General features: G+C 31.3%; 1 protein-coding gene across 1 annotated transcript; it reads left to right on the top strand.

The window, feature by feature from the left end:
• Nucleotides 1-48: 48 nt before the first annotated feature.
• On the top strand, nt 49-19,518 carry LOC111632242 (transmembrane protein 183-like). The gene is made up of 5 exons (XM_023376629.1): nt 49-82; nt 5,746-5,865; nt 7,122-7,238; nt 11,798-11,984; nt 18,497-19,518. The coding sequence occupies exons 1-5, from the start codon at nt 49-51 to the stop codon at nt 19,164-19,166; spliced, it is 1,128 nt and encodes a 375-aa protein (XP_023232397.1). The 3' UTR covers nt 19,167-19,518.
• Nucleotides 19,519-20,033: the final 515 nt, after the last annotated feature.

Here is a 20,033-nt window from a genome sequence, read left to right as displayed (position 1 = left end):
TGAATTTCCAACAATGGTAGGATTGGTGGGACAAGTGTGTATGCATACATGCATGTACATGTTGAAGAGTCCTACTTTGAAGGTAATTAGATAAGTGTTTTCTTATGTCCTATCATTACAGTGTTATATCACAATTCTAGGAACTTTTTGCCCACACACATACGTATATAAATTATGTATAATGCAAACTTGTTATGTTAATGTTAACTTATTAATAATGTATAAACTTCTGCAATTTGCAATACAGTATGCAGCTTTAAAATATCTTCCTGAAATAAATGTGACTTTCCAGTTATAAAATGGTCCCCATCTAATATATCCAAAGAGGTAGATCCTCTTTGGATATACAAGTACTTGGGACATTCTTACAGGATATCAAGTTTTATTTATATGATGTACAAATTGACCAGAAGCTAAAGCATGATATTCAAGATGAAACTGTTACTAGAAATCAGCATTTTCATATGTTCCAAGATTTTGATAATTTTGTGGATCATTTAAGACAGTATATTGCATTTAGAAAAAATATATTTCTTTCCGAACTATACATACAATAGAGTCCAAATCCTTCTGTCCTTTCACACACTTTATAGAGGCAATAACAAATCTACAGCAAAACTGACCTTTTATTTTAGGCTATATGTCTGCCATGCCAATGTAAATAAGTTAGAAAGTACTCTAGTGGCAGCCAACACAATCATAAAATTAATAATTACATTAAAAAATTGCCAGGACGAATTCACATTTAGAAAAAATATATTTCTTTCCGGAAAGAAATATATTTTTTCTAAATGTGAATTCGTCCTGGCAATTTTTTAATGTAATTTACAGTATATTGCAATTGAAGAAAGTCATTTTACATGCTTTGTTCTCTTTCTTTCTCTCCCTCCTTTTATTATATATGAAAAATTGTCTATCAGAATAAATCAATTTACTTTTTTCCCATATTAACAGATGTGCCAGATCAAGATACAAATCTATAGTACTTATGAAATACCTAAAAATTGTGATGGTGTGTTTAAATAATCATTCAGTAAAAATTAAAAGATTAAATACTGAAAAATTCTTCACATTGCTAACACGTTAAACTATCTCTGAGAATATAATGTTTATCAATTATAAACATCTTACGAAACTTGATACATTGCAATAATACTACCTCAGCTGCCGTATAACATTGGGCTACGTATTGGCAATAATAATTATAAGTTACTAATAAATTATGATATAACCGACAATGCGTATATTGTAATGTTAATTATACTGGAAGAGGAGATCAGACTGGAGGTCCGAGTAGCATAATTGGCATGCGTCGGTACGGCAAGCGGGAGTTTCAGGTTGGAGTCCCAGTCTGTGCTGATTCTTTTCTTCCAGTTTAATCTAAAAAATATTTAAATTATAATTATTAAATTTAATATGAGATGGCACCTAATGCCTCACTCTATGGTCAAATTTATTAGTAATTTATAATTATTACTGCCAGTATATAGCCCAATGTTATATGGCAGTTGAGGTAGTAGTATTGTTTATAAATTATGAGCATAAGTCAGAAATTATTTGCAATTTTTTTGTAGACTTCATTACAACAGACAACTTTATTTTTTTAACATAGTCTCCCTACTCCTTGGCTCATTTGTTTCATCTGTCCACAAGCTTTTGAATCCTGTCAGAAAAGAAAGATTTAGGCTGAAAGACAAGCTTGGAATGCACTGCTCAGATGTCATGGTCTGAAACAAATTGACAACTTCCTAAAGCATCTTTAAGGTGGTCGAAAAGATGATAATCCAAGGAGGAGAGATCAGGACTGTGAGATAGATGATCCAGTTTCTCAAACTTCGGGTTTTTAAGACTTTTGACTGTTTTAATGATGTGATGATGTGCATTGTACAAAGAATGACAGATCTCAACATTTGCTTTGTATTGTAGGTTTCAGTTTTTTCACAAAGAATTTTACAGTACTGAGTATTATTCATTGTTTCAATACTCAAGATAATGTTCTCCAATATCACTGTTTCAAGTCCCAAAAACAATAAGTATTACCTTCCTTACTGTTTATGCATTTTGAATTTTTTCCTGATAGGCAAATGATGAAACTTTTATTTCATACTTGGGCATTTATTCTCTGACTCATAATGAAACGTTATTGTTCCACCTCCAATTAAGCTTCTTTTCGAGAAGGCATCATTATCCTTGCAGTAGCATTTCAATAAACATTGACAGATCAACAATCAATTCTCTTTACACTTGTTTGTTAGTTGTTGTGGAACCCATTAAGTACAGACTTTATGAATCTTTGAGTCTCTTGTGAATAATTTCATATGCATATCCATGATTAATGTTCTTGGTATTAGAATTTTATCAATAATAATTTGTCTGATTCTTGTTTATATAAAGCTTTTCTAATAATTTAAATGATTTCTTGATATATTTATTCAAGGTGTATCAAAAGTCCTGCAACGTGACATTGAAAAATCCATAAAAATCATAATGTGACACCGAAGAAATTTGGATACGTCCTGCAGCAATGTATATATGTACTTTGCACTTATGCAGTTGTATAGCTGGCATTCATTATCTGTATTATTGGACAGTTTGTTAGCAAATGTCATTAGTGTGTTATCCTGTGAACAATGCATTTATATTCAAGCATATTCATAGCTACAATTCATATTACCAAGGGAAGTTTGGTGAATGCACCAAATACATCAATGTTTAAGCATACTGGTGATCATTTTACTCTTTTTTTTAATGTAGATATGATTTTCACCAACAAACTATGCAATAATATTAGACTGATGACAATAGAGTGTCACTTTAAGAGTGCAAACTACACACAAGAGTTGCCACTAGATGCATCAAATTTATCTTCAGTTTTGCATTATAATTTTTAACCATTTTGAATGTTGATTTGCAAGACGTTGGATATATTTTATCAGTTATTTGTGTATAATTGACAGGATTATTGATCAACAGGATGTATTATAATTTTAGTTTCTCTTTCGCTTACAGATACAAAATATAAGCTTCATTTTGGTAGTTTAGTATTTGCCACAATTTTTTTCGTATTTATGAAGTTAAAATTTGCTTGTTTGTGAAAGAATAAACAATGAACATCAAAGAAACAAATAATTTTTAATCATAAATGTGTTCTACAATACGTGTTGGTGACTGCTAGGGGAAATTGTCTCATAGTTTCTCGCATTACTTTGGCTGGTGCACGTATGCAGGTAGTAAAATGATGTGTTTATTTAATCAGCATTGACTTTTACAAACTGATTGAAATTAATTTTTCTTTTGTTCATGAAAATCAACAATGTAATTTAACTATTACCACTACATACCACACTGCATGTTATCACAACAATTCTGCTTGATTTGGAACATTATCAATGCTTTTAAAAACTTGAGATTTTTATTTTAGACAATTCTCGCTCATCTTCGGAAGTCAGATTTCACAAAGGAAATTCTAAATTCCGTCAAACACTAAACTCTTTTGATCCTTTTTTCCTGTTTGAATTTAAAACTGTAATTTCCAGGTTCCTAACCACCAAATTTTTTTAAGCATATCTGATCTGTTTTCATGTGTATCTCATAGCTATATTTAGATAGAACATTTCCAATATCCTTCTCACTAACTGTTCTTTACAAAATACTTCCAGATTCGAATGATGCATTGAATATTCGTATTCCAAATGTTTTATGTTCCATCAGAATTCTTTTTAACACCTGAAGAACTCGGGGAAGTTAGAAAACGTTAGTGGTGAACTTTCTCTTTTGTTTTTTTTCATTGGGCACCAGTCATCGGTTCATAAGGTACATTGTTTTTTGAGTTCCTTGAGGAACCAGTGAGTCAAGATTCACTATTTATGGAAACTTTACTAAAGTATGAAATGCTTATCTATAAGTCAAATATCAATTGATTAAAATTAGCATTAATATAGTCCAAAATAATTGGCAGCATAAGTTTATGAACTTTAACAGTTGCATCTGGATGCTAAAAGTGTACCACATGGGGGGTCAGTAACCAACTCCAACTCTAAATAAAATGTATGCATTGTGGATGAGGGGGGTTAGAAGTTGATCCCAAGCTGATATATTTTTTTATTGATATGTTCGTTTCTATAATTTTGGATTTTTAAAATAACTCAACTTTTAGAACTCAAAACAGTTTTTATTGTTGAAAATAATTATTATAAATTTGAATTAATTGCACTCAGTACATGTTCTAACAATAGATCATTCCTCTTTCGATGTATGTCTAGGGCAAATGTATTTCACGCACTTTGTTCAAGATTTCATATATTTTCTGTCTTCACATCTTGGACATAGAAAGCATATCCCTTTTTTAGGAAATTTTTAATAGCATTCCTTGTTGCGCTTCCTTTTGGTTCCTTTTGAACTTTCTCTTGAAATTGCTCGCACTTGATTGCATTCAAAGCCAAATATGTTTAGTTCTGATACTGAACTGCTATCTAAACCTTGGGAACGTTCAGTTGTGTATTTCATGTTGATCTGGCATAATAATTTGCCTAGACACTTCCGAAAAAACTTTTTGACCTGATTCATGTTTTAGATATTTCTTGGCCCAAGTTTCATTTGCCTCACAATAAAGCACATATGAATTATAAGTGATTACATCGATCAAATTAAAAAAAACAGCCATTGGCCGTCTTTTTGTTTCACACTGACAGCTTCAGTAGAGCATTGATTATCCGACCTCCGATTAACTGTCACATCAGTTAACCGACCGTTCTAGTCGGCAAATTTCAAATGTCCGCTAGTGATGTGGCGCTACAATATTTGGGTATGTCTTGGCTACTTTAATATTATTTTTGTTAAATTTTTGTATGTTTTACCTGGCAACACTGGCTCAACCATGAAAGGGAGGCCAGTATTTAAACGAGACTTAATTTTCTAATTATGAGTGGTTGTTTGTTTTGTGAACAACAAAATAATTTAAAAATAATTTTTAACGATACAATAGTGATGATTATTATTTTTTTTTTTTTAATTTTGTTATGCTTAACATGGATGAAAATTCAATGCGAAGTAGGTTAAGAGCCATATACTAATATACTAATTACATGGGATATACTAATATACTATACTAATAATGTATTTTTTTTCATTCTTTTCGGTTATCCGACCAACCCAAGTCCCTGATTGAGTCGGATAATCGATGCTCTACTGTATATCTTGTAATATATTTGTCAAGTATATCAACGCCTGCTTTGGTTGAATTACAATAATGACCAATCTTTGGCTTCTCATTTAATAAATACACTATAAAGTGTATTTATTAAATGAGAAGTTTTCAAAGGAATCAATTTGCAGACTACTTACATTAAGTCACAGAAAATTGCAAATCGTCCTTGTCTGTTTCTTATCTAAATATCATCTTAGATGATGATAAATTATATGTCAAAATAGTTTGTCTATCCAGTAACCTAACATGAGAGAGAATGCAGTGTGTGAATATGTTCTTTTTCTGTCTAAACAGCATGGAATTGTATTTTGGAAAATGATTAGGTTAATCCACGTAATATGCAGTGCGTTCTCAAGGCCATACTTTGAGAATTTCTGCTTTAAACTGTATTTGGTAATCTCTCATTTTATGTTAATAAATTATTAATTTGTGAACTAGATTTAGTTTAAAAACTAATATATTTTGACATTAAAGTATGTGATGATGCTACATATATTTTTGTTAATATGAATATTTTAATATTAAAGGTTGCATTAAAAATAAGTCACTATTTAAATATAAATTAAATTTTTCAGATGTGACATTGGACGATTTTGCCAACAGCAAAATATCGACGACTAGAGTCAGAAAACCGACCACAAACTTTTTGGCTAGAGAAGGTATCGTATCGACTTTGAAGACTTCTTAAAAATTTATTTTAATTTATATATATATCTGATTTTAATGTTTATCACTGTTGCATGTTCCTTCATATTAAAATAAGATGCATTAGTTACAGCAAAGAATGTAACTGTAATTGGTTGATATATGGGGTGTCTAAAGTTTACAGACACATTTCACTGTTATTGTAGGACTATAACATCAAATGGAATTCAAGATACGGATTGCGCAACTGCAGATTTGTGAATGCCGAAGACAAAATTTAAGATAAAGTATTTGTAAAGTTTGTTGGATGGGGAAATGCAAATGTTATAGGCCACCTTGAATATAACTTTTATATATAAACAACTCGTAATCTGATTTTAATTGAATAAAGCCAAACATTCTTAGTAGCCTAATAATTTTGGTAAAGATCATTTGGCTTTATAACTTCCATACCATCAACTATAATTCTTCTTGGCTTTGGACTTAGTTTTTAACAAAATCAAAATATTTATCTTTTACAAATGTCTGATTGGTAGAGACATTTCTTTTGAACATGCAAATTGTTTAACGCAACTTCCAATGGTTTAACCAAAACAAGTCTACTGGACGACGAGTTGACAAAACATCAAATATTTCATACATTTTCAAGATACGTATGTATATTGTTTGTTGGTAAATACTTTAAAAGTTCTTAGAGAGAATGGGCAGTCAAATCTTTTGTATCAACGTGTTTTAAGATTATTAATTCTAAATAAGAGATTGCAGATTTCCAAAGATTTTTGATATGTTTTGATGATACAATTGTTGACTAATTTGACTAATAAGTGTTGTTCTATGTCTTTGTTTTATAAGCATGATAAAGTGCATTCAGTCAGACACTGGGCAGCTTTTTATCCTTTATTTATTCTTTTTTAGTTGATATGTGTTTCTGTCCCACAATGCCCATCAGTCAACTATTTTTTAAAAATGTGCATGGTTATTACATAGCATTAAATTGTTAAGATAACACATATAATTACAAAGAACATACCTTCTGTTCTGTATTACACATTAGCCAATTTTGAGTGACATGAATTGAAATGGTAAATTCAATATAACATGGGAAGCAAATTGAACCTATAAAAACCTTTAATGGGATTCTAACTTATAATTAAATCAATGTTTGGCTTAATACATGGTTCTTTTGCCATTTAATATCAAAAGATGGTTTGTTCTTTGTTTGTTAATCTGGATGTCCACTAATTAATCTCTTATCATATGTTTATTTCAGTGAAGAATTTAAAATCGGTTGATAAATTGTGGTACGAAAAGGATCTGGAAGAATTTGACGATGATTTTGATGCAAACAATGATAAAGTAGAATCGGTTGATGTTTCATGTGATAAAAGTAAGTATTTCTTTCAATACATGTATTGATGAATACTAAATGTACATGTAAAGAGAAATTATTTTAAATGTTTACCATTTTGTTTTGAATGTAGAACAACCCCAAATTACAAGGAATGTTTCTTAGTAAAAAAAAAAAAAGAAGAACCGAATATAATTTGACCTTTATTTTTACATCTGTAGAATTGTCTACAATTTTCTTCTTGAGTACTTTTTTTAATGCATTCAACTGAATTGATTGTCTTTTAATCGAAAGACCCTTGGCACCATTATTTCTGAATTCTGCAACATGTCTATGAAAGTCTTTTGATCTCCAAAAGCCTTACATGTGAAAGCCATGCAGTTAAATTTGTCACTCACCTTCTGATACTATGTGTTTCCTTCCATTATTCTGAATTTTTTTTCTCCCTCTTACAATTATTGTCATTCTGAACATATTGGAACTGCGTGTTTGAAATTTGAGTCAAAATATTTGCTAATTCTCTTGTTTATCTTGCCTAAAAACGTAGTAAAAGAAATATCGCATTGGCAACATGCGAGTGGAATAGAACAAACCTGTATTATCAATATGTTGCAATAATGTTACATGTAAGGGTCCTACTATATGCAGATTAGAAAGAACCTGCTAGTATTTACTATGATCTTTTATTTTGAAAAGTAAAATTTCATTAAAAAATGTTGTACTGTATTTGGAACACAATATAATAATTTCTATCTTTTTAGATGTGTGCTACAATACAGCTTTTTCCCTGTTAGAACTTGATGGAAGTTATTTATTCAAACTTTTAACAATCTGCAAATTAGTACATTTAATATTTTGTTAAACAAAGAATTGTTTATTTTATCAAAAACATATCTTAGTTTACTACTTTTCAATAATAATGATGGGTAAAGAAGGATTTAATATGCTACATATTCACATGGTATGATGTTAACCTATCTCCATGAGGCATTTTTGTTACTGGATTTAACATAGCAATATTCTAATGCAATTTAGAATAATAATCAGACCATTATAGTTTATCGTGAACAGTAGGAATTTTGGACATCGTTTTCTATTTCTCACTTATGCTAGCCGATATCCATTGTAAGTTTGTATAAACGGTCCAATAAACATAAAGATTTCGTTACAGTAGAAGCGTATGAGCCCATCACATTGGTTGAAACCCTGATCATGTTTCAGATGGACATAAGAAATGAAAATGCATACACACACACAATTTACTCATTAAACAATATAAGCTAGATTGGTGAATTCCCTTCGTTAGTTGAGATGTTATTTGTCTTCGTCAATTGCCGAACATGATGATCTCATCCATTGTCTGTGTTGCATTATGGTAGCTGCTGTTTAAGATGGGCATGCCAGATCAGAATGCACCTTAATTGTGACCATACCTATAATTTTTATTAATTATTCCAATCAATTAAAGATTTAATAAAACAATATATTTGTTTAAACTGATCAAGATTATAAATAACATTGAAAATTATGCTTGATTTTAAGTTACATACTGTGAGAAAATACAAATCAGTTTCCTTAAAACAGTAAGTAATTCATGAAGAAAACAATCACAAAAAAACTGTAAATCTTTAATGTTTTTAATTTGAATTCTATAAAATTCTGCAGATTTAATTACCCAATGCGCATTCGAAGAAAACTGAAAAAGTGCCATTAAAAGTTTGGAGGATGAGCAATGGAGTAGTAATTTTGACATGTGAAACTTCTTAGACTGAGGCAACAATAACTGCAACTGACAACACTGTTGATGTGCAAGAACATAAGACAACAGACCAATAAAATGGACATCCACTGGCTCATGCAGGTACAGTAAACAGACAATTACATGAGTTGTGCACAGATGTATGAGTAGAGTTGTAAGGTTCCAAAAACAGCCACAGTTCTGTTGAAGATACTCTATAGTTAGAACTGCGGTGAATGCCATGGAAAATCTTCCACAGAACTCTGGCTATTTTTGGAATCTTGGAAACTGTACTCATGCACCTCTGTGCAACTCATGTAATTGTCTGTTTATTGTACCTGCATGAGCCAGTGGATGTTTATTTTATTGGTCTGTTGTCTTATGTTCTTGCACATCAACAGTGTTGTCATTTGCAGTTATTTACCTCAGATTTGGAAGTTTTATGGGTCAAAATTACTACTTCATTGCTCATCCTCCCAACTTTCAATGGCACTTTCTGGTTTTTCATGGAACCTTCCTTGTAAAAGTATTCTATATCTACCTTTTTGCATTAATTAAAATTGTCCTAATATCAGCCTTTCTTCCATTTTGGTATCATATTTTTTTTTTTACTTACTCTGCCATATTTTCTCTCTGTTATATATAACAGTCAGTCAAAAAGACCCCACAAGATTTTTACACTTTTGGACTCTGGATCATGAAATATTGAGAAATGAGAAAAAATTTAGGGGTTTTTCAGTATGTATGGATGTTGGCATGTGTATGGGACACAATTCTGTTTATCCTCTTCGATACTTAATTCCCATGCTTTTTGTTGAAAATTTCTGAAGTATCTCAGGGAGGTTTGCGTATTAGGGAGATTGATGCTGTTAAATTTTGGAGATTAAAAGTCAAGGCAGGGAGGAGATAGAAGGGGTTGTGTGTCATATCTCCAGTAGGGTTGAAGTTAATGACAATTTTACTTCTTATTAGCATTTACTATAGTATAGTGCCACCAAAGCACTATTATAATCTGATATACCAAATATCAGACTATAACGGATGGTGCCACCAAAACTTTAAATTTTGTTGGGAAAGTTAAGCCACTCGTTGCTGTATTTTATTATTGAGAAATTAGAATTTTAATTTATTGCACTGGCTTAAACTACTGTAGAGCTTTAGAAGTCCAGTTGGTTTCTGATAAAGACAATATTATAATTAGAATTTAAGTTTGAATATTAAACAAGTTAGAAAAATTCTTAGTGGCAAGTTCATGTCCTTTGGGTTGATTCTTTCATGTGGAATATTTAAAATTAGCCTGTAATCATTAATATTTATACAAAGATAGTGAAATATTTGCCTATCTTTAGATTCAATTTAGGTAATAATTAAATTAATGTTAATCATTTCAATCTTATTTATAAATAATGTAATGTTTCTAATGCCCATTCCCTGCATAGGAAACATTCAGATTTGCCATACCTTTTACCACTGAGTGCTATTCCTGCCACTAACCCTACCTGTTTATACAGACTGGAATCTTCCAGATCTGCCAGAGGATCTAGAAATCGTGACATCTCCGACCAAAATAATATCTGAGCCTCATGCCGCTTAACTTCGGAGATCGGACGAGAATTGGTGTATTTGGTGAGGACTAATCGTAATTAAATTAGTCTTAATGGAGCCCAAAAATAATCCAGTAACGTAATCTGTCATCTTTCTCAGAATATGGTGATTAAGGATACTACTTAATAATAATGTGTCAGATGTGGAAAAATAATCTCTTTGCATTGTATCCATCACTATTTTTTTATAATTAATTCATTAATTAATTACTTTAAGATATTTTTGGATGATTATTCTTTTATTTATAGAATAAATGCTTAAATTTAAAAACAAATACACTAAAGTTGACAGTAGTACAAAAAAAACCTCTCCGATGCTTCTGTTTGATACGATTCCAAATACAGTAAATTGTCTGAATATTTGATAGTTGGGAAAGACAAGAATATTTGCTACTTGACAACAGTAACATCTGAATAATTATGTAGTATTTGGCCAAAAATCCTATTTAACCTATTATTTGTGAATCGAGTATATTCACCACATTCCTTAGACTCGTGTTCCAAAAATATTTAAATAAATGTCACATTATCAATCAATAATAAATCTACACATATAAAGATTATTATTTTGATATTACATCCTTGTGTCAAATTGCAAATAAATATTTTAATTTAATTTGAAGAATGTTTCAACATTTTTACTTTTCCGACTGTTATACAGAGGGAAAGTATGGCGATCTGACAAAATATGACCCCCCCAGATTTTTACATTTTTGGACTTAGGAAACGTTGAAATGTTGAGAAATGCAAAACAAATTTGGGGAGTAATTTCCTTATATGGGGGGGTGTGTGTATGTGGAATGATTTTGTTTACTCTGTTTGAATCTTAATAACTCCTGTGCTTTTTGTCAAAAATTTCTGAAATTTTGCAGGGAGGTTTGTTTATTAGAGGGATTGAAGCTATTAAATTTTGGTGATTAAAGGTCAAGGGGGTTGGGAGATAATGCGGGTCGTGTGTATTTCCGGTAGGGTCGGACTTGTTGACAATTTTACTTATTATTAGCATTTACAATTTTTTATAAAACTAGCCCTTACCCTCAAAATTAAGCTTTTCACCATTTTATAATAGTTAGAAATAAAAACATAAAAAAATTTTTAGTAAAATATGATAACAGATGACGCCACCAAATGTTGCTGGATTTTTTTAAAAGCATTCATTACACATTTTTAACTTTACTCAATAAGAAAGTTTTATTCTCAATTTTATTCCAGTTTCAACAATTTAGTTTAAGTAATGGAAAAAAATATATTTTCAGAAAAAGGTACAAAGAAGAAAGATAATACAACTACAGATTCTACAGCTGGTGTGGATTATCCTTTAGATCTTTGGTATCTTTTGGCGGAGTACATTTTGCCTGAAGACGTTCAGACGTTCGCGTGCATCTGCAAGAGTTCTTTTTACGTCATTCAAACGTTCAAATTTTGGATTACCATTTATAAAAGGTTTGCAAATTTTTGATGTATTTAGTTTTGTCGTCGCGTGATGTCTAGCAATTGATGTCAAAGTAGTGACGATAAAATCTGTAGTAAAAACTAAGAATTAAATGAAAAAAAATTTGCAGAACATTAAACATTAATTCATTCTTCTAATTGTTTTCCTTAAACTATCTTTAACATTCTAAATAAGATACTCTGAAACAATATTTAAATAGTTCTGTGAGAGAATCAATTACTAGATTTCCTGAAACTTACAACTTGTATGTTATGGAAAGATAACTGTCATTTATAATAAGCCAACAACTACCAGATTATATCGGGCTATTATATTGTCATCATTTTAAATTAATTACTAAATAATTTGTTACTAGAGGGAGGCATTAGGTGTCATTTCTTATTAGATTTAATAATTTAAAATAATTACAATATAATAACCCTATATGATCCGATAGTTGTTGGCTTAGTATGTATGTGCATATAGTTGGTTTGTATGTATATGTAGGTTTATATAACTGTCATTTGTTAATATACAATAGTACAGCGCTGTCCAACTTATCATAGCCCACGGGCCATATTTTCTTCACCAAACATTTCGGGGGCCAAGAAGGTTGCTGCTGTATTCAGCCAGGTTAAGTGAACTAACGCAAACTAAATAGTACCTACTTTAAATTCAAATTAGATTTAAATTTTCACATAGTAAAATAATTTTAATATTAATAATAATAATTTAGTAACATAAATTTATTCATAGTAAAATGTACTCGCAGGCCGTAAAAATTATTTGGCGGGCCGCCAGTTGGACAGCCCTGCAATAGTACATTTACATAAACATAGTGAGGATTATAAATTTATAACTTAAATTCCTGAATATTCTTCGAAATCAGTATGCAAAGATGCTCGGAAAATTTGAATGTGCATGTATACTTATATGCATTGCATAACAGTGCCATGAATAGTTTTGTAAGGATTGTATGTGCATATATGCATGCGCACAACTTTTCTTACAGAAAAATTTTTATGTTGAGACACTTATTTATGAACTTTTTGTCTAATATTTTTTTAAGCGTAAAAATTACAGTATAATAAAATGTTATAAATAAAATAGTACAGGTTCAGAATTTGTAATAAATAACTCTCCTCTGCCTACAGTAAATGGCAAGATTATCGGGATTTAGTATTTTGATAATTTGCTGATTAATTCACACAAAGGACAGTTACTAATTACAGATCATTGCCAAATATATCCTATTATTTCCACTCCAAAAAATCTTAATCAACCATTTTAATTTCTAACGTTTTGGCCACATCGTACAATTTTTCTTGAGAAACTTACAAAACGTTAATACAGCCAAAAGCATTTGAAATTAAAGTGGTTAATGCAATTATTAATGTTTTTTGGAGTGTCTTTAGTATTATGCATTGCCTCTTGTTATCTAAACTAACATTATAACTACAACAAAACATGACTTAAGAAATGGATATTCCTCTAACTAGAATCTGTAAAGGTAGGCACTTTATCTTATTTTATCTGGAATGTGAACAGATTCTCTTTCTGTTTCTTTCTCAATTTTATCATCAATTGTGATAATTAACATATGCTTAGTTGATAAATATTCACATTGTAAATAATGGAAAACAGACTTACAATATATTACAATTAGAATATGCTCATGGGGGATTCAAATCATAAACTTTTCCCTCTCAATATATGTATTTAAGCAACAATATACACTTAAATTTTTTTAGTATTGTATGACAGATCTTTGTATGAAAAATCTTTTTGATTTAGGCCAAAAAGGTTTGCCATCCTCAGCATCTAATAAACTTTATAAACAGATAGAATAGAGCAGTTTTAACATTTAATGTAAATCACTTATAGTGCAAATACAGTTCTGTTTTGTATATAAAGTTTGTTCGATGTCAAAAATGTCTTGCCAAAACTACAGCTTGTTGTGCGTAACTTTGTATGATATAAAACAAATAAACGTATGGTCTGTTAGCAGTTTGGTGTTTTTTTTCTCTGACTGAGACACCTTAAGCCAGGGGTGTCCAACCCGCGGGCCACGTGCGGCCCAAGGCAAGTTTCAATGTAGCCCAATAAACGTGTAAACAAAACTGACAAATGTTTAAATTCTTTTATAATTTATTTATTTCAACGGCATAAACTCAAAAAATAAGTTTCACAAAACCATAAATCTTTATTTGTATTTTATTTTTGAGTGGAAAGGAAATATTTTCAAATACTTGGAGATGTGTGAATGAAAAAAGATTATTAAATAAAGCTGGAGTTGTGACTCAAAGAATTATGGACCCAAATTTGGGGAAAGGATGGAAAAGAGTTAAAGGACAAAAGATAAAAAGTAGTGAGAAAGGTTAAATAGATCTTCTTTTATGCAAATATTGACCCTTAATTTTCCAACCTTTCTCACTTTTTTACCTTTTGTTCTTTCTCTTCTTTCCCTGCATTTGGTCTATAATCCTTTGAGTCACAACTCCAGCTTTATTTAGTATTCCTTTCAGCGTTGCAAGATTTGGCTACATTGCGCCAAATGTGGCTAATATTTTTTGTTTGACGTAAAAAATATAATTTGGCACTTTGGCTACTTTTTGGACTACATATTATTTGTGAATACATTAATCGAATAAAAATGCACTTTAAAATGGTATTTTGTCGCTTTTTATTAATTAAAGACCCAAATTAAACAAGTACAGTATTTGTGTTTTTCAAATAAATTTTCGTTTGTCTCTTTTATAATAAATGAATTTATCTATTTCTAATTAAAAATTGAAAGTGTCTGTAGAAGTAATTTTTTAAAATATCCTTTTCCGTGATAAAGTTCTAATACTTATTATTATAATCTAGACATGTTAATCCTTAAATATACTTGTATATTGGGCCATAAGTATATATAGTTGTGGCCCAAAACTCCTTGACTTCTTTCAATGTGGCCCAGAGAAACAAAAACGTTGGACATCCCTGCCTTAAGCCATAAACCACAGATTTATGGCTTAATAATAACTCTGCACCTTTTACCAAGATCCAAGAATTTTGTTTCTGGTCAGTTGAAATCTATTAACTGGTTGTTTGAGCCAACAATTTGAACAGTCTTTGAGAGCCACTTTTTTTTTTATAAAATGGCGTTGGAAGTTTTCATATTGGGATGCCAAGAATAGCCTAGGGCTGGGGTCAGGAAGATTTATTTATGTGCAAATTATTAACAATATTAGCAAAAAAAGAAAAGGGAATGATAAGAAGTTAACTTCTAGTCTAGAATCTGTTTTCATAACCATAAAGTAGCAATTTTTTATTGCGTTGATGCATAAGTTCATAGTTGTTTTTTGCTACGAACTTATTTCTCCATAGAATACAAATGTTACACAATGGTTTACTGATTACAGTTCATTACATTTACCAATTCTTGCTTTGTCTAATGTAGATCATTATGGATTAAAGCATTTAAACAGTCTTTATCAAATCAAGACAGATGTGGAGAATTGCTTGAGTTAAAGTGGCCCTCTTTGAAACAACAATTATTTTCATTTCACTCCAAACACTGTGTCTTTAGTCTGCAAATTGCACTTTCTTCCTTCACATCTCCAAAATACGAGGGATATTCACAAGCACAACATTTTCATTCCAAATGACAAATGCTATGAACTTATACATCAACCCAATATATTACTATGAAAATTTTCAATGATTTTTTAATAAAAATTATAATTGAACAGGAAAGTCTATCCAAACAGTTTTTTGTTTATTTTATTTAAATTAATACGGGCAATGTCCGGTAAACAAGACAACAATACGAAATCAAAGAATTGACGTTTTAAAACATAATTGCTTTGCAATGCAAACACTATGAGAATAGTTATGCTTTAATACTTTTTAAGTATATGAAAAGTAATGAGAGATATGTATACTTAGCTGCAAAGACTAGTAACACTATTAATAAAATTCAACTATTTTTCTAGAGAAAACTTTCAAAAAATTCATTCTTCGCATTTGATAAGTTATCAAAACTCCGATTATTGCTTTTTTTTTTTTCGGTAAGCATTCTTAGGCCATTATCACAGTTTTATCCACAACATCTAATTAAAAACAATTTTTTTACACTATAAAAAGTAGAAAAATATAATTAGTGATAAACCGTAAATAAGCTATCTGCTAAACTGTTTAGCATATCGAAAGATTGAATTAGGTATTTAAAACAAATGATTTTGTATGTAATTAAATTGCTTAATTATCGATAACTACCAAATTAATCGGATTACAAAGAATTAATCGATTGGAGAATTTTTTCGGTCGACTCGACAATTAAATTAATTAATTGAAGTAATTTATCATAAGATATAATTGCAGAGCATTTCACCAATTGGTTTAAATTATTAATTTGTTGATTTAATACATTTTGAGGATTTAATATTTAATAATTTAATTTTGATTACTACTCAAATGGTTTCGAATGGATTCAAATGTTTCTTCCCCAGGCTGGAGATGTAGATTAGGACCTCAGATGTTTTAATGTATCGTTATATGTATATAATGTATAATGGAAAGGAAGGCCTGTTATGTGTTATAGCTTAGGCCAAAACAAGTCCAACCCCATTCCTTCCCTAATTGAAAATTTTAATTAATTTCATTTACATAGATTATTTTCAATTAATCCTTTACAGTATGTTCTGTTTAATTTTACTATAATAAATCAGATAATGGTCAACTTTATGCTTGTGTTATGAAGTGAAGTAAACAATACATCTACTGGTTGGAAGAAGTCGGAGAAACAGTGTTTTCGATCACGATCGGGTGCGGACCTACGCGGGTGGAAGGACATTCCACTCGCGTATATTTGTGCTCGAAAATGGTCGTCGATTGTTTCTCCAACCTTACCCGTTGTTAAGGCATATTGCTTACTCCGGGATTTCAGTGTTATGGCATGAATGTTATGTATAATATGTAGTATATAATAATGAAAAGGATTGACAGGAAAAAATTTTTTAAAAGAAGTCCACACACACAAAAAGTTGAGAATTTTTGTCTTACTTTATTAGATTAATTATGGTTAGTTTGATGTTGTTTGACATATTAATTTGATATGTTAAAATTTAATTAATAATTTTACTTATTTTAATAGTTTATTGAGCAAGTTATCAGGCTGAGCCATTCCAAGATGCATCAGTATTACAAATGACAATAATAATTAATATAAAATGTGTGAAAAGAAGTTGAAGCTAGGTGATATCTTGGTAGTAAATGCTTATGTTTTGTTAGTTTTCAAATACTGATGTTAGGATTATTCAAAATAAAACATACTACACATATAATAGCATTAGTTATATCATAAGTAGAAATCTATTGCATTCGGACAAGATCTTGTCTCGTCCGACCTCTTAGATTCCTTGATCTTTGTTTTCTCCGGATAAAGATGCCACGTCAGAAGCCATTATTTCCCTATCTAATTATCAAAATTTTATTAGCTTATTAAATCACATATTCATTTACCATAAGAATAAATTCTTCATTACCTTTACTAATGACTTTGCTAAACTAATAAGAGCAATTCTAGTTGCAACAGTTTCTGTAATTTGTAACTTCATCTATTCTAATTAGTTATTTCTAATTTTCATTAGAGGTAAATACCGTTATCGAATGAAAAATGATATCCCATCGGACCGCGTCTTCCGCCTCAAACGGTCAAAATTCTTAATGTTTATGGACAATAAACAGAACAAAATATCGTTAGAATGCATGCGCCTCTAGTATTTGCGGCACGGGATAGTCATATTTGGACAGAGAAAGGATTGCAGAATAAAATATTAATTAAAGACAATTTTATATTATAATTAATTTCTAGGAAGGTTTTTGGTGTAGAAAAATGTGAATAAAGATTTATTTTTTTAAATATAATTATTTATACACAATTATATATAACAATTACAAAATTTTTTACAAATTCTTAAACACTTTTTTTGATAGTGGATAATAGTTAAAGAATGCATTATATTAATGGTTTTTAAATTTAAAAAAATTAACTTAATTATTCTATAGGGTGGCCCAGAAGTCAGTTCACCCTGCCTTAAACACTCAACTGTTTTTAACAATATATTGCCACTGACTATACATCAAGACTTGAGAAAATTGTAGTTTCTTCTATAGAATAGTATTCAGACCCTATTATATGTTTACACAATGAGAAAATTGTTGTGAATATCATTTATTTTGGTTAGTATTGATCAAATTTGTACCTTTTCTTGTAAAAGAGTAGACACCACGTGCTTTCTTTGTTTTATTCTTCTTAATATGTGAAGCCCAAGTGTAAAATTAATAAATAGTAATTAAATTCTGTCTTCAATCTACAAGAACCAAAATGTATATTTATACAAACACACGAAATTCAAAGAAACCAAGCTGCTATTCTGTTTTATAATGTGACTAAGATTGATACAGTGCCCGATTGTATTAGTAGTCTTACAAATGATCCTTATTTATATTAGAGTATAATTTTTCCATTTTCTTGTAGATATTACACACCCAAATCTGAGCTCCCCGGTCATCTTCAACCGACGTGCATCGAACGCCCCTATCGTTTGAGAGCTTGCGTGATCTGCGCCCTGTACTACGTGTACTCTCCCTTCGTCAAGCGCCTGTCCCGACCCGGAGACGACACCGACAAAATAGTGAAGAGCTCGTGCATCGCCTTCTGGTACCACCAACAGGGAGAGAAGTGGCAGTTCTTTTTCAAGTTTCTTAAATCGGGACCCAACGATCTCCACCCATTCGGACCGGGTAGAAACCTCAGAAAGCACAACCATTACCGCCACCCTCACTGGTCGCTGCACGAGAGGAACAACAAGTACTACGATCCGGCGGCCATCATGGACGACGTCAACGCCAACCCCGAGGAGGGTTGCTGCGTGTTGCGCATCACCTGCCCCCATTACATCATCACCTCGTCCACCGTCATGGGTTGCAAACTAGTGGACGTACGAGTCACCACGTCGCGAGACATGCACCACCGTCGCGTGCAGCTGATGTTCACCGCCGCCAACTATCAATCCTTCAATCGCATCCCCATGCACATGTTCGGTTGCAGCCAATCGGGTGGCATAGGAGAAATCGTCGAGTTTGACCCCACGGAGAGTGTACAGATCTTGGATTGGTGGCACCCGCAATATCCTAGCAACAAATGACTTCTTTTGTGTCCGTGTTGTACGAATTCCCTGGAGAATTTTCCTCTTGATTTATGTCGAGAATAATCTAAATTGCGTTTTGTATACGTATAGCGATGTACTGATGCATAAGCAGTAAATGGGTGACGATAACCCGCTTATAAAGATTCGTTCGTGTATAGAAAATACGTCGACTGTGTTGCAGTTCAGCAGATGCCGTCGATGATGGAAATATGCACACACAAAATTGCTATGGTGTATAATTCTGTTTTTGTAATTATCATTACGTGGCATGCGAGATGCATTGTACGTGAACAAACTCCACTGTTTTTTGAGATTTGTAAAATTTGTAGAATAAATAATGGTAAAATAACTGGTTGTAGTGCTTTTAAACGTCGTAGCGAGGAATATCCTAGAAAATCTCGGATATTTCAGCCATTTCTTGTATATGAAGGATACAGTAATTTAAGAGTTAAATCGACTTTTCCCCGAAATTTCAGAAGCGTTAACGTTACGTATAATATCTCATAGGTTAAGAGCATCATTTATAACGTTATATAGGGGATTTTACATAGAAATCGTCGAATACATCCGTTGAAACAGCGATCGTTGATGCTGACACGGAGTTCAGTTTAGTAACGTAATTGTTAAACGCGTTACTGCGTAACGTTACAACGAGGAAGCGTCGTAAAAAGCGATTAATATATCGATAAAGGAACAATATCGAAGATAAGTTAGGCAGGGTTAACAACCTAATGGGAAATGGTGGTAGATTTTTGTACACAACCCGCAGCACGAAGAAGCCACCTTAAGGAGCCGATACTTTCGTTTTAAAATAGAAAGTATCTCTCTCTTTCTTCCCCTAAACTAGGTCATAAAATTGTTTTT

The sequence above is a fragment of the Centruroides sculpturatus genome, unplaced genomic scaffold (genome assembly GCF_000671375.1).
Source record: "Centruroides sculpturatus isolate CEXI.00-Female unplaced genomic scaffold, Cexi_2.0 scaffold709, whole genome shotgun sequence".
NCBI classification, from domain to species: domain Eukaryota; kingdom Metazoa; phylum Arthropoda; class Arachnida; order Scorpiones; family Buthidae; genus Centruroides; species Centruroides sculpturatus.
Note: the sequence above shows the minus strand (reverse complement) of the source record. Positions and strands in the feature narration are given on the sequence as shown.